Source organism: Mya arenaria, chromosome 4, assembly GCF_026914265.1.
Source record: "Mya arenaria isolate MELC-2E11 chromosome 4, ASM2691426v1".
Classification (NCBI taxonomy): domain Eukaryota; kingdom Metazoa; phylum Mollusca; class Bivalvia; order Myida; family Myidae; genus Mya; species Mya arenaria.
In genome coordinates, this window is record NC_069125.1 from 11,416,797 (window position 1) to 11,429,613 (window position 12,817).

At 36.5% G+C, this 12,817-nt stretch overlaps 2 protein-coding genes across 2 annotated transcripts in view; both read right to left on the bottom strand.

Annotated features, from left to right (window-relative positions):
- LOC128230049 (E3 ubiquitin-protein ligase Arkadia-like) overlaps nt 1–3,167 on the bottom strand; it is a 10,746-nt gene extending 7,579 nt beyond the window's left edge. Inside the window, exons 1-5 of the mRNA XM_052942035.1 lie at nt 2,922–3,167; nt 2,261–2,372; nt 2,026–2,071; nt 1,324–1,774; nt 276–402 (exon numbers count right to left, since the gene is read on the bottom strand). Of these exons, the coding sequence (XP_052797995.1) occupies nt 276–402; nt 1,324–1,774; nt 2,026–2,071; nt 2,261–2,372; nt 2,922–3,167 (982 nt within the window). The remainder of the gene's footprint in view (nt 1–275; nt 403–1,323; nt 1,775–2,025; nt 2,072–2,260; nt 2,373–2,921) is intronic.
- Nucleotides 3,117–7,076, bottom strand: LOC128230096 (uncharacterized). Its single transcript, XM_052942106.1, has 4 exons — nt 6,952–7,076; nt 5,349–5,505; nt 4,511–4,603; nt 3,117–3,884 (listed from the first exon to the last, which is right to left on the bottom strand). The coding sequence occupies exons 1-4, from the start codon at nt 7,030–7,032 to the stop codon at nt 3,235–3,237; spliced, it is 981 nt and encodes a 326-aa protein (XP_052798066.1). The 5' UTR covers nt 7,033–7,076; the 3' UTR covers nt 3,117–3,234.
- Between the last annotated feature and the right edge of the window lie 5,741 nt (nt 7,077–12,817).

The following is a 12,817-nucleotide window of genomic DNA, read 5'->3' on the forward strand; positions in this document are numbered from 1 at the left end:
AATGGCGCGTAGAGCTTATTTTATTTGGTTATAATAAATTAGACTAAAAAAAAAATCTAATACCTTTGTAGCCTTTTAAATCATTGGGTGGGTCAGGCTTTCGTATAATTTGGAGTTTTTAAAAACTTTTTTGGTCAGTTTTTGTCAATTAAAAAACAATTAGAGAATAAACCTTTACTGTGCTGGTTGAGACCAAATTTACCAACTTAGTAGAATGTAACCAAAATTCATGTACAGCACAGATACAATTTCAAGTAGAAGATTTCCAATCTTACCTTCGATATGCCCAATACTGTGGACGTGTGACAGAGGGTGACACATGACGTCAGGTGACCTCATCTGGTTGCCATGGGAACAAAGGGGTTGTTGGGTACAACTCAACCGGTTGCATGGAGGACCATGCTGGAATTTTTGAATTAGTAATTTTATTCTAAGTAAAATGTACAGAAACAGGTGTTTAGATTTAATCCAAGAATTGTAAGTATTTGACATGAGGCCATATATATGTTTAACAGTTAGATTAAAATTGGGCTTGTCCCTGTTGTCTCTGCTTTATATTGGATTAGATGATCATTTAGCAAAGTAATCAGATCAGAACTTTTATGGAATGACAGGGTTCCTGCTGGCACTCGCCACTGTCGCCAGTTGCGACAAAATCGCAAAAGTGGCGAATTTATGGAGACGATTTTTTTCTTGAAAATATTTTCTTAAAATGACGTAAGCACTGCCCATGCAGCCTGCATGATAATCGATTCTGTCACTGTCATAAATCAAGCGCATCTGCTGGTGCGACAACAAATCCGATGATTAGGGCAAGCAGTCACGGCCCAGTCAACACCTTGCTAATTATTGCGGAATTTCATTGCTTTCATGGATTAACAATGACATCCTTTAATTAGTATGTCACTTATTAGCAAACAATTTTAAGATTTAGCTCAACAGCTCTGTTGTTGCGTAATTAACGAGTTTGTTTTAAAAATCATTATGATTTAATGACCTGTTAAAAAAGAGCTATCATTACACAATTTTTGTTTTATCTTTTTTTATTATGTTTTGAGGTTTGATATTTAAGGGAGTAAAACATACATTGTAGGAAAGAAGATTTTATAAGATTTTGGACCGAAAACATTTTGGATTTTTTTCGAAAGAGTCTGCTGACAATATAAAATAAATTTATTTCTTGGTTACTAAAATGCAAATATCTTTCGTATAATAGCTGCAATCACCACAAAGCCTAAGTCATTGTTAGTTGTGTAGTACTGATTTTTTTTTTTATATTTCATTCATCGACTAATATATAATATACAATTTTTTTTATCTTACCCGTGGACACACAAAGTCCTGAGCAGGCAAGTGTTGGTGACCTTGACAAAGGTCACGACATGACTCCATACTTCCTGACCTTGACCTTGGGTGACCTTCCTCTGTATTCATTGATGATGACCTTGAGGACCCCGAAGGTGTAAGCCATGACGACTGATACTCTTGTTCCAAAGGGTGTAACCTTGAACTTCCTTCAGAATTTCGCACCTCTGCACAACTATTAATTGACCTTGGGTGATCTTTGACCATTGACACCAATGACCTGCGACTGCTCTCCTCCAGCTGCTGGTCAAGGTCACGGTTGTCGGGGTGAAGGTCAAGGTCAAATGTTGGAGTGAGGCTATTGGGAGCACCTGCGGTTGCTAGGATACTCGGGTCATCACAATCACCCTCAGTGAGATCAACAACGACAGTTGCTCGACTAGAGAGGTCCTGCCGTCTTCTTGGAGGTCTGCAATTGTTAAGTTAAACTTGTTCAAACAATTTCTGAGGCTTAATCCAGCTATTATAGCTATTACCAAATGTAAGAAATTCATAGGACTTTCAATTATTCTTAAAAGCTGTGTTTATATTGTTATTATATGTGGTAAAATCTAAAACCTTAAAAGGAATGGACAACGCCAACAACAACACCAAGGCTATGACAATACCTCAAGTCTTTCCAGGTATTCTAAACACAAATTTCAAAACAATACAACCAACCTGTTAGTCTCAATGCGCACAACTTCAATGTCACTATCATCAGAGGCTTATGGCAGGCTTACTTCTGGAACTATCGGGGATTCCGACCTCGTTCCACGATTGTCAAAACCATGCTGTAAACTCATTTGATCACTTTTGATTCTACTGTGTTCATTTTCCGCTCCTGTCAAATCAATTCTTGACTGAATTGTTCCAGCATTTTCAGCAGTCTGTGTTTTCTTTGTTTTCCCAATACCTATATGTTCCTTAATCACACTATTTTGAATCTCCTTAAGAGATTTTGATTTTGATGGTAACACATCGCTTTCACGAAGACTATTGGAGTGATTGTCTGAATTCACACTTGCCTGAGGGTGTGCATGATTTAAGGAATCATTTGGCATAGGAAGTTCGAGAACTTGATTCTCCGAGGTTGGAAATGTGTCATTTTGATGAGAACACACCGATTCCCTCCGATTTTCTGCATGATATGTGCAACTATGTCTGTTTTCAGCCCCTAAAGGTCTGCTCCTGCTTTGGCGGGACTCGGAATGGGTCGGTTCACACTTGTGGTATTTTTGACCCGATTCCAGTTTTATTGCTTTAGGGCGTATGACTCCGACATGTTCATGAGTAAGTGAATTTTCACGACAACTATTGCAAATATAGGAACTTTGGTTATCCACATGGTGACCATGTTTCTTGCAGTCTGACCGTCCACAATTTGAGCAACTAGTGTTGAAATCATAATTCATTGCAGAGCGATCTTTATGTTGGTGATCTATAGACATGATATTCACGTCAGTATCGGTCGATTCACCAGAGTCGCTATTAGTATCCATACTTTCATGGGTAGAAAAAATGGGCAAGGAATTGGAGTGTCCATTATTTCTAGAATGACTTAACCGATTCCCTACCAACCCACTAGTAGAAGGCTGTGGACTCGTATTGCCTGCTTGTGCATATCGGTCATTTGCCAAGAATCCTTCAGTAAGTCCTGAGTTCTGAATAACTGGGCTCTCCCGACCATAAAAACCACCAACATTCTCCTGCTGTTGAATGCCACATGCGCCTGTGTTTCTTGCAGAATTAGCCCTGCCAATCAATTCACTATCATTACTTCTACGATCTGATCCCCTTAAACGGCACGTACACGAGTGCATTTTCTGCTTGCGTTTCCCTCTTTGGCTTGATTTTGGCAGATTGAAAAGAGCATAAGGATTAAGTGAATCATACATTGGATCTTCGGATCGGTCGTGCCATGCTTCTCGTGGTGTATCGCTCCAGGCAACACGATTCATATGGAAAATGTGGGTTACGACGCGAATGTCCCAAACTCGGCCCAACAGAATCATAACTGGTATCCTCTGAATGTCTAGTACGATGAGATCTAGCAGGTTGTCGACCATGTGTCCTGCTCTGACCAAATTCACATGCAAGTCCGCAATCCGGTTCTGATTCACTGTCTGAGGAACACATATCCACTGATTCCTCGGCCCAGTTTGCAGTGTTCCCAGGAAGAAGTCGGGTAACTCCAGATTGAGGATCCAGCAGAGGGGTTCGGCTGTTATCATTTTCAGGCGACAGTTGTGACAAATGTGTCATATAGTTACGAAAATTGGCAGCCATATCTGACGGAACAACATCATCACAGTAAGTGACAGCATTTGGAATATTGCCAGCAATCGGTGACAGGGCAGAGGCGGGGATGTCACAAAATAGAGGATTGTGAGTGATATCTGTGGCAATCGGTGTTAAATTGCTGGAGATGGGAACCACAGGCGATATTTCTCTTGTAATCGTGTCATCACAATACGCAATATTTTGGGTTAAAATCGCAGAAACCTGGGGACTATTGTGGGAACCTGGTCTGACAAAGCCTGGAAAAAGAGAGAAAACATCATCTCTTTGACACATCACAGAGTGCAGAAATAAATAATGATTGTTAATAAGATTAAGTATAATTTATTTGTTACTTCAATGTAATTTTACAGTTCCCAAACTTAAGACTTAAGCATCAACAATTCTGCATGCAAACTTGTAAACTGAAATCTTGTCTGAAGTATCTCTAAAAGTGCTTGGAAAATCTACAATCTACTATTCACAGGTATGTTTAACCTTGGGATAGACCTTACAATGTATAACCCACATAATCATACTTCTTCCTACTTTGAGAAACTTACTACCTTGACATTAATTTGATTTCAACCAATTCAGCGTTCATGAAGATTTTGGGATTTTCACATATAAATATTAGCAATTAATTAATCCACTATTGCTTTTTTTGAGAAAAGTCTCTTACGTTGTCATTTTTGATAAAATTTATTTTGAAAGTTTACATTTAAATTTGGATAACATATACTTTCTGGCATGGGGTATGTAACTTATATCAGCCATAAAACAGCTTGTCCCCTCTCCCCCTAAAACAAAAAATGGCTGCAAATTAGTTTATAAATATAATGTCATCCTAATTTATCTATTTAGCAAATATACTGAAATCAAGCACCTGCATGTGAATCTGATTGGCTGCCGGTTTCCATGACAATCTGGGAAGATTCTGTAGCAGCCCACAGAGGAGGAGTTATGTCACTTTCCATTTCTAAAATTAGACAGAATATGTTATGCAAATCAAGGTATGCCACTCTCAAATATTTAAAATGGAATTAATAAAAATATATGAGCAAAATATTATCAAGGTAGTCATTTTCAAATCCTACTCAAGAAAAATTTCCAAATACCAACATAATTTATGTCACTTTCTAATACTGAAAAAAGCATCCTAAATTTTCAGGTATGTCACTTTAAAATCAGATTGAGTGAAATATACCGTACCTTGATTTGATATTATTATATTATATTTGAAAATATCACCTTCTAAAATTTTTGGCTAATCTGTTGTCTTAATCAACATTCATAATAACATTGCCCTAGACTTTTCTATAAAAATTGACACTCAGTTTGCACGAAATTTGTCAGTGTTATTAAGAAAGTCATTTTTCAATTCATTGTTGCGCTCTGATAGGACAAGTGTGACATCATTTGACCAATGATAAGTGACATTTTGAATATCTGCCATTTCTTTTCACATAAGAAAGATGGCAATTACAGACTTCACTCCTAAATTTTACTTGAAATAAGTTTATATATGATACTAAAAACAATTCAAACATGTGGAGTAAGATGTGAATACAAGAATATGTGTATTCATGCAGTAAGAACGTCTCTCATGATTTTGCAAATTTCCCAAGAAGCACCTTAGCAAATGATTTGCAGAATAATGCGTGAGTGATCATACTACAAGGAAACACCAAAACTATGATCCATTCCTCCATTCTCATGTTTACCTTCTATGGAGTGTTGTATCATCGCCTCTGCACAAGCCTCCAGTATTTGAGGTCCTGATGTTCCAGGACTAACCCCGCCATCGGACATCACCGTGGCAACAGCCCCTGGTAACACACTACTGGACTCTTCCAGAATGCTGTCCATAGGTTCCAATGTCTTAAAGAACAAAACAAAAACCTACTGTTATTTGGTTTTGATATCTGATAAGAAGGGCTGCAACAACATACATATATATCTATGTATACATGTATATATAGATAACAGTGATGTGATTGCCCGGGCAGCTGAAGGGCTGAAACCATTTCGCTGACGGGGTTTTGGGGACGGCCCTCAATGGGCATCAAAAAGGGTGAAGTACACTGCTGCAGAAGCAAAACAGGCTTTTGAAGGCTCTCCAGACTTCAAATTTGAAGCAAACTGGAGTGTCAATACTAACTACCAAAAGCAAGCATTTGAGAGTAAAAGAGTATTTGTTTCTTCTTTTTTTGTCCCAAGAGCCATTTTATCAACGGAAATGCTGTTTTTACATATATACCTGTTAACTTAACTTGAAGATATTGAAATCCAATGCTATTTTTCACCAAACAAGTTTTGGACAATGTATAAATGCTTGGAAAATTGTAAAAAAAATGAGTATATAATTATTTTTGAAAATGCCGTACCAGTATTTTATCATTACTTGTTAAACATTTTCTTAGCTTTGATGCATAAGTTCACATTTAAATGAAGTTTCCTATTTCATCGTATTATTTCTTAATACTCAATGGTTTATGTTTTGAAAACATCAACAACATCATTATTTATATGGATGTTATACACTATGGGAACCTCTTACAAATCATATAGTACAAGCACCATTTTGACTCAAAATCCCTATATTATGTATTTTTTCATAAGGGTAAGAATTCAATGCCATTTTTGATAATACCTTACAAAACCCAAATACTTGATATTTTAGTTTTAGTTATACTTATTTTACAATGACTGAAGAAAGTTATATTAGCAGTGCTCAAGGCAAGGGTTTGCTAGGTCAAAAAGGGCACTTGTGATGTTCATTACACGGGCTTTAATGGGGCACTTGCATGGGTCAATGTTCAATTTCTTTTGTGTATGTGTTGTAACTTCTTTCCAATAATAATAGTTTGTTATGAATACCTTAGCTGTGATTTTAACTTTAGTCACCTAATCATGTATATTTAATATTTTTACTTATTTCTGAAAATTGATTCGGTCAAACAAAAGGGCACAGCAGAGTGTAGTAAAGAGGCAGCACGGTGCTGGAAAAGGGCAGCCGGTGTCCCACCTTGCTATTTAGGCCTAGCTAGAGCACTGTAAAGTCACTTTTGTTGGCACGATGTTGCGCGAGAGGGTGGTCTAGAGTTGTGGAGGAAACCTGAGAAAACCCACTTGGCTGGCTTGGCACCCATCATCCAAACTCACACGTTCCCATGACGGAAATTAAACTCTAAACCCCTAGTTGAGAAGTGAATGCGGTATGATGATATTTTGCTGTATATGTAATTGTATGATTCCATTGATAAGACAGACTGAGCATGTAGATTAGTTTAAGTTCAGGACATAAGATTAGCAGAAGACAAATACCACATCAGTCTTGGAGTCAACTATCTCTGGTTGCCATGGACACTCATCATCCTTAGCAACAGTCAGCAGGTTGGCAGCCATTTCTGTCGAAAATGTTTCTCTAAGTGTAATCCATCATCAAAATCTGGAATATAAAATAAAGAAACTCATATAAGCTAAAATATTGAACTGATTGTTCTGAAAATCACTGAAATTAAGCGATATATTGATACACTTTTTTCTTACTGTCCTGGAATACCTGATGCATCCAAAAGCATTGTGGAAAATACCATATGCATTATGGGTTAACTCCAAGCGTTAGCGAAAACAAAGTTCCGAACAATCAGAGTTTTATATATCAATAAGTAAATGAATGTAAACAAAATTATATAGAAATTTACCGGTTTTAAGTTTGTCTTCAGTATTTTCACACACATGTGTAACGTGTGAGACCAACAAACACCAACAGATCCCTTCAGAAAAAAGCAATGCTCGACTCTGAAGGGGTCCACTGGTCTTTATATACACTAAATTCTCTATTCACACAGCTAATTTGCATATTACCAACCAAGTTAACATACGTACTAAGAACGTACTTCCGTTTATAACGGAATGTTATTATGAACACACATCCGCCGGCTACAGCAGACCGTTACACATGTTTCAAATATATGAGCGATATTTGATCAGTAGGGTGAATCCTGAAATTGTGCATCTTAGTATAGACACTGATTATGGAGGTGGAATATCAAATTTTTATTTGTACTGTGTTTTGATCTGGGAGGCTGTTTTCATCTAAATTAAAATATTTCAGATCCAGATTTCACAAGGCATAAACCTAGTGAAATCAAGATCTGAAAAAATATCTTGACACAATACTGGTACTAATAATCCTTTTGTTCATGGCTTCCATTAAGAATTTGGAATTAGTTGTACCCTATGAGCTTCCTTTCCATCAACTATGGAATATTTTCATTGGATTGTGGAGGTTTAAGTCTCTTGAACACAACATCTTTCCCACTGTTTTTAAAACTATAATTGTGTTAAAACTAAAAAAAATGCAGCTATAACTTGCCAATTTCATAATTTTATATTCAAATAATTAATTTTGCCACAAGCCAGATTAAAAATGTGACCCTAAAGGAACATCGACACCAGGTTTTCGATATCTGAAGCTTCCAAGGCTTCACATTCGGAAATTTCCCCAAAAATGATAAAAGTTTTTGTACTTCCTAGGACAAAATTTACCCAGTAGGAAGTTTTCGCTCATTTCTAGGGGTGTAATTACTTCAAAACTACCTTTAACATAAGCCTGGTTTTCATTCAGTTGTAAGGCACACTAAATCATTATATAGGTTTTTTATGATGTCATTATAACATCTCGCAGTGAAACTGGTTATGATGTGGCGTCTGCAAAGTGGAACACACTCCGTAATCCACATTATTATGCGATATGTATTGCATTGATTGTATTGATTTATAATAGGTACTAGTATATAATAAACTCAAATTCTCTTTTTAACTTTTTTTGTGGGCTTTAATAGTTTATGTTACAAGTTAATTACAAGTTATGGGGAAGACACACTTAATGTAGCCCTTTGGTGGTGAAAAAAGTGTGTGTGTTTTCAATTTTGGGGGAAAATATTCAGAGGACTTTTTCAAACATTAAATGCAAACGCAATGTAATAAAATGTCAAAATAAAAGCAGTGTAAATAGTACTCTGAAACATCAGTTATAGTTATAAAAGACTGCTGACAAAATATTATATGGCAGATTTTTATATATAAGGCCACAACAAATTGATCATTTGTTCGTCGGATTTGCCGCACCTAAAATTCGAAAAACGAAAAAAAAATTAAAAAACTTTTTTTTTGCGCCCGCATATACTATTTGGCCGCGCATATTATTTTTTTTTTTTGTTGACTTCTGAATTTCTATTTTCTGATTTTTTTTTACTTAGAATTTAAACCTGCAACGTCGACTTCGCCTTTTTGAAGGTAATTCCATGCTTTACATTCTTCATGAGCAAAATTTCCTCGTGTCAGGACAAAATAAGGTCCGGGTAACCGCAAAATAGCCGATATTTGTTGACAGTCTTTTTTTTGTTGGGAATATTTTGCAGGACGCACCGTTGTTATTCATTTCCGGTATTAATTTTCAGGTTACTTTCTGTATTTGTAATGTAAAATACACGTTTTAAGTGAAAATCAGTGTCATAGTCAATGGATTATAGTCTTCAGTAAACAACAACAGTTTCACAGCGTCGAAGGCAATAATTATTTATGTGTGTTTTAAGTAATTTATTGTTTTGTACTCAAAATTTAGATTAAAATACACGGACAGACAACTTACGGTACAACCATTGAACATGTTTTCGTGAGTTATTTTTTTAAATTCTTAAATGCATTTTTCAGTTTTTATATACTCATAATTGTTTTAAACAGATAAAAATAGTAGGACTTGTAAATGTTTTAGAAACATTCTGTATTTATGCACCAGTCAATTGTAACCACGCCCCCCTCCAACCCCCTCAGGTCCGGGGATAGCCGGGTAAATGAACCGTGTTTTAACCTTCCAGGTGGCCCCACAGTGCCGGGTGAATGCGGTGGATTTACCCGGGGTTGGCAGGACCGAAAGTCCCCGCTATTCCCCGGACCTGGTGGGGGGGGGGGGGGTTACAATTGACTAGTGCATAACACATACAGTTTGAAAATAACATCAGTTAAATCAGAAAATGAAACCTTTTATAAGTAAAATGAATGTTTTAATTTTCTCAATTCTTTGTGCTAATCCACTGTTTTCTTTGACCGAGATGTATTAAAGTGCCCTGTTATTAAAGTGGCCTGTTTCTTACGGTCATAGAAGCTATGGAGGCCATCATGTTATTCTTTTTTAAGGCACGGACCTATACACCATAGGTTCGTGGTCAAGGCGAGGTCTTGAAAGGGAAACATCTTTATTCCACCACTTGCTCTAATATAATGACCAGTGCCACATTTGCAGAATTGTTTGATACTGCTTCAAGTATGTTGTCCCGCAATTCAATCCACAGTGTTTCTTTTTTAGAAATGTTCTCTGTGTTATTTACTTTTTCAATCTTCTGCAATGTCAAAGTCACTACAATTTTATCATGTGCTTCAAGAGGTTCAAATTTAGACCTGACCCAATATTTGGAAATGCTCAAATGATGAATTACTCTTACTAAGCTAAAATGTTTTTTTGTGATAGTAAGTTACAGAATGAATACAATAGTTTTCTTTTTGGTCCTCGAATAATTGCACATTACTATGAGGAATGTTGTCTTTACAATATATCCATGTTTAAATTTAAGTTAATAGTAAAGCACTGGATCTCATTGCCATTTGTTAAATATTGAGACAGATTTTCATGTGTTACAATCAAAACCTTTTCATTTACAACTGAGAACCTTTGTTTGTAATTAAAAAGCATTTCTTAACATAATTGTATGATAAATTTGGTAAGAAATAAACTTTTTAATTTTTTTTTTTAATTTTTCGCTCTTCGCTCGCCTCTGATTTGCCACAAATTAAAAAAAAGTAATTTTTTTTCGCTCGCTCGCTCCTACTTTTTTTTGGCAAAATCCGTAGAACAAATGATCAATTTGTTGTGGCCTAAGTTCAAAAACTGATGTTTTATGCATTTTCTTAACCCTTGTTAGATAACAAAATAAAATTTATATGACTGGATTGGAAATTTAATTCTCTATAAACTTTACATTGATGACTTATTGATTAAACCAAAAGAAATACTAAGAAAATAGGTTTGTAATACATGAGGGTTAAAATTCCAATAATATCAATAATCTCCTATGAAGTAGGGGTACTGATATGAACTGATAAGCCATACACTGGCAGCCTGAAATGGCTTACATGAAGTAAAGTAAATGTTAGTAACAGAACCGTTTAAGCCATAAAACATTAATTTTCGAACAGAAATATGAAAATCTACGATCTGATTTTTTGTCAGCAATCATATATCATTGGTTTGCAGATACATCGTATATACCAAAAAATTTGCTCTTTCCAAGACAAAAAATAAAAAAGTTGTAAAAATGGTATATCTGTGAAAGTGCATCCTGACTGGCGATGAAATTAACGGGCTTGTTGGTTAAAATCATTGTCGGGTCAATGTTTACATTGACACCAATTACCGACTTCCGGATAATTACTCATCAGTACAAATGTTTTCTGCTGCAGTGTATACTTTACTGGAATCAGTAAGAATGCTTGGATCTGCCTCAAAGGTTAAAAGGGGGGTTGTGTGGGCCAGACCCAGTTGCCTGTCAAGCTAAGTTGGGTAGAGTTTGCTGGACTAGTGTTCCGGTGATCGTGGATTTGAACCCTGCAATGGGTACACTTTTTGTACCAAAGTTTCCTTTACTGTATCAGAAGCAAAAAGGCAAGAGTGGCTGGTAGTCTTAAATAATAGACGTGTTATACGGGATTCTTCCAATCCCTAATGTCTAAACAGGTTTGTGCAAAAACAGGGGGGTTTTGAAAAATATATATATATTGGCATATTTTAAATATAAAATAATTAATTATACTTTGACATTTATATTCTCATTGGTTCATTCGGATTTACATATCTACTTTCACTTTGTCTCATCCCGTTTTTTTTGCAGTTAATTTTGTCATTAAGTTTCATTGGTCAAAATTTTGATTGGCTGTTCAATCGTGCTAATGAAATTGCTAAGGGGAAAACGTTGTGCGGTTTTTTCATTCAATTTTGATTGTCGTGACAGTCAGTTGACTTTAAAATATTTTTCAATTTTCTTAACAACTCAGCCATCTCCGGCAAGCTTCGAGATAGACCTCATGAATACAATGGTAACAACTTGGCCATGGCCGAAGTGTTCTGATCATTGTATAACTGTGAACCGCAGCCTTGCAGGTGCCTTTCATGTATATATTGTTTTGTTTTGACAGTATGAAATGAAGAAAACACATCAAACTCATAATAATTTGTTGGATATTATTTTTTTGTGTATGGAAATAATAATATAAAATAACATTATCTGGTAATATTTCTTGTTTTTATGATATTTTATAGACGCAATATGCAGTCATCGAAATTAGACTTTTGGATGAACAAGCCCGAATTCTAATACTATTGCTTGGCATCAATTTTTTGAACAAGCCCCGCTATATAAATTTTGAAATTTGAGCAAGCCCAAAAGACATTTTATGCACCAGTCAATTGTAACCAAAGTCCCCCCAGGTCCGGGGGTATACCGGGGATAGCCGGGGAAAAGGGCCGTGTTTTTACTTTCCAGGTGCCCCCACAGGGCCGGGTGACCGTGGTGGTTTTGTCATAGCGCCAAATTTAGCGGAGATTGTGCCTTATATAGAGTCTCTGGGGTGCGGGGGCATTTGGCCGGGGTTTAGCCATCAGTTCGTCCCCGCAGGTCGGGGATTTTACCGGGGTTGGCTTGACCTAATGTCAAAGTCCAGGCTATTCCCGGGACCTGGGGGGCCGTGGTTACAATTGACTGGTGCATTACCAGCGCAGGGCTTCCAGGCTTGTGCTAATTTCGACAACTGAATATGCTTTAAACCGAATTGCCAATTGGAATAACTACACAATTTTGGTACAAAACAATTTGTAGGTAAAGAAATTGCCATACCAAAAATCATAAAAAAATCTGTCAACGTACAATCATTTGGACTAGAGTGGCTGGATATGCCTAAAACGTAATGGGGTGGAGAGTAGAGTGTGTAAACCAGATGACCTGATAGCTTTGTTAGGTAAAGTGTGTCATGCAAGTGTTCCAGCGGTCGTGGGCCCGAGTCCTACTTCGAGCAGGCGTACTTTTTCACACAGGTTTTATTTTATCAGAGTTTATTGTTTTGACGGATGCACAAA

Excerpts from the sequence above, each read along its gene's own strand:
- LOC128230096 (XM_052942106.1), bottom strand. The coding sequence starts at position 7,032 with ATGGCTGCCAACCTGCTGACTGTTGCTAAGGATGATGAGTGTCCATGG. Across the intron at positions 4,604-5,348 it reads GATACAACACTCCATAGAAG|AAATGGAAAGTGACATAACT; the intron begins GTAAACATGAGA and ends GTCTAATTTTAG. Across the intron at positions 3,885-4,510 it reads CCAATCAGATTCACATGCAG|GCTTTGTCAGACCAGGTTCC; the intron begins GTGCTTGATTTC and ends CTCTTTTTCCAG.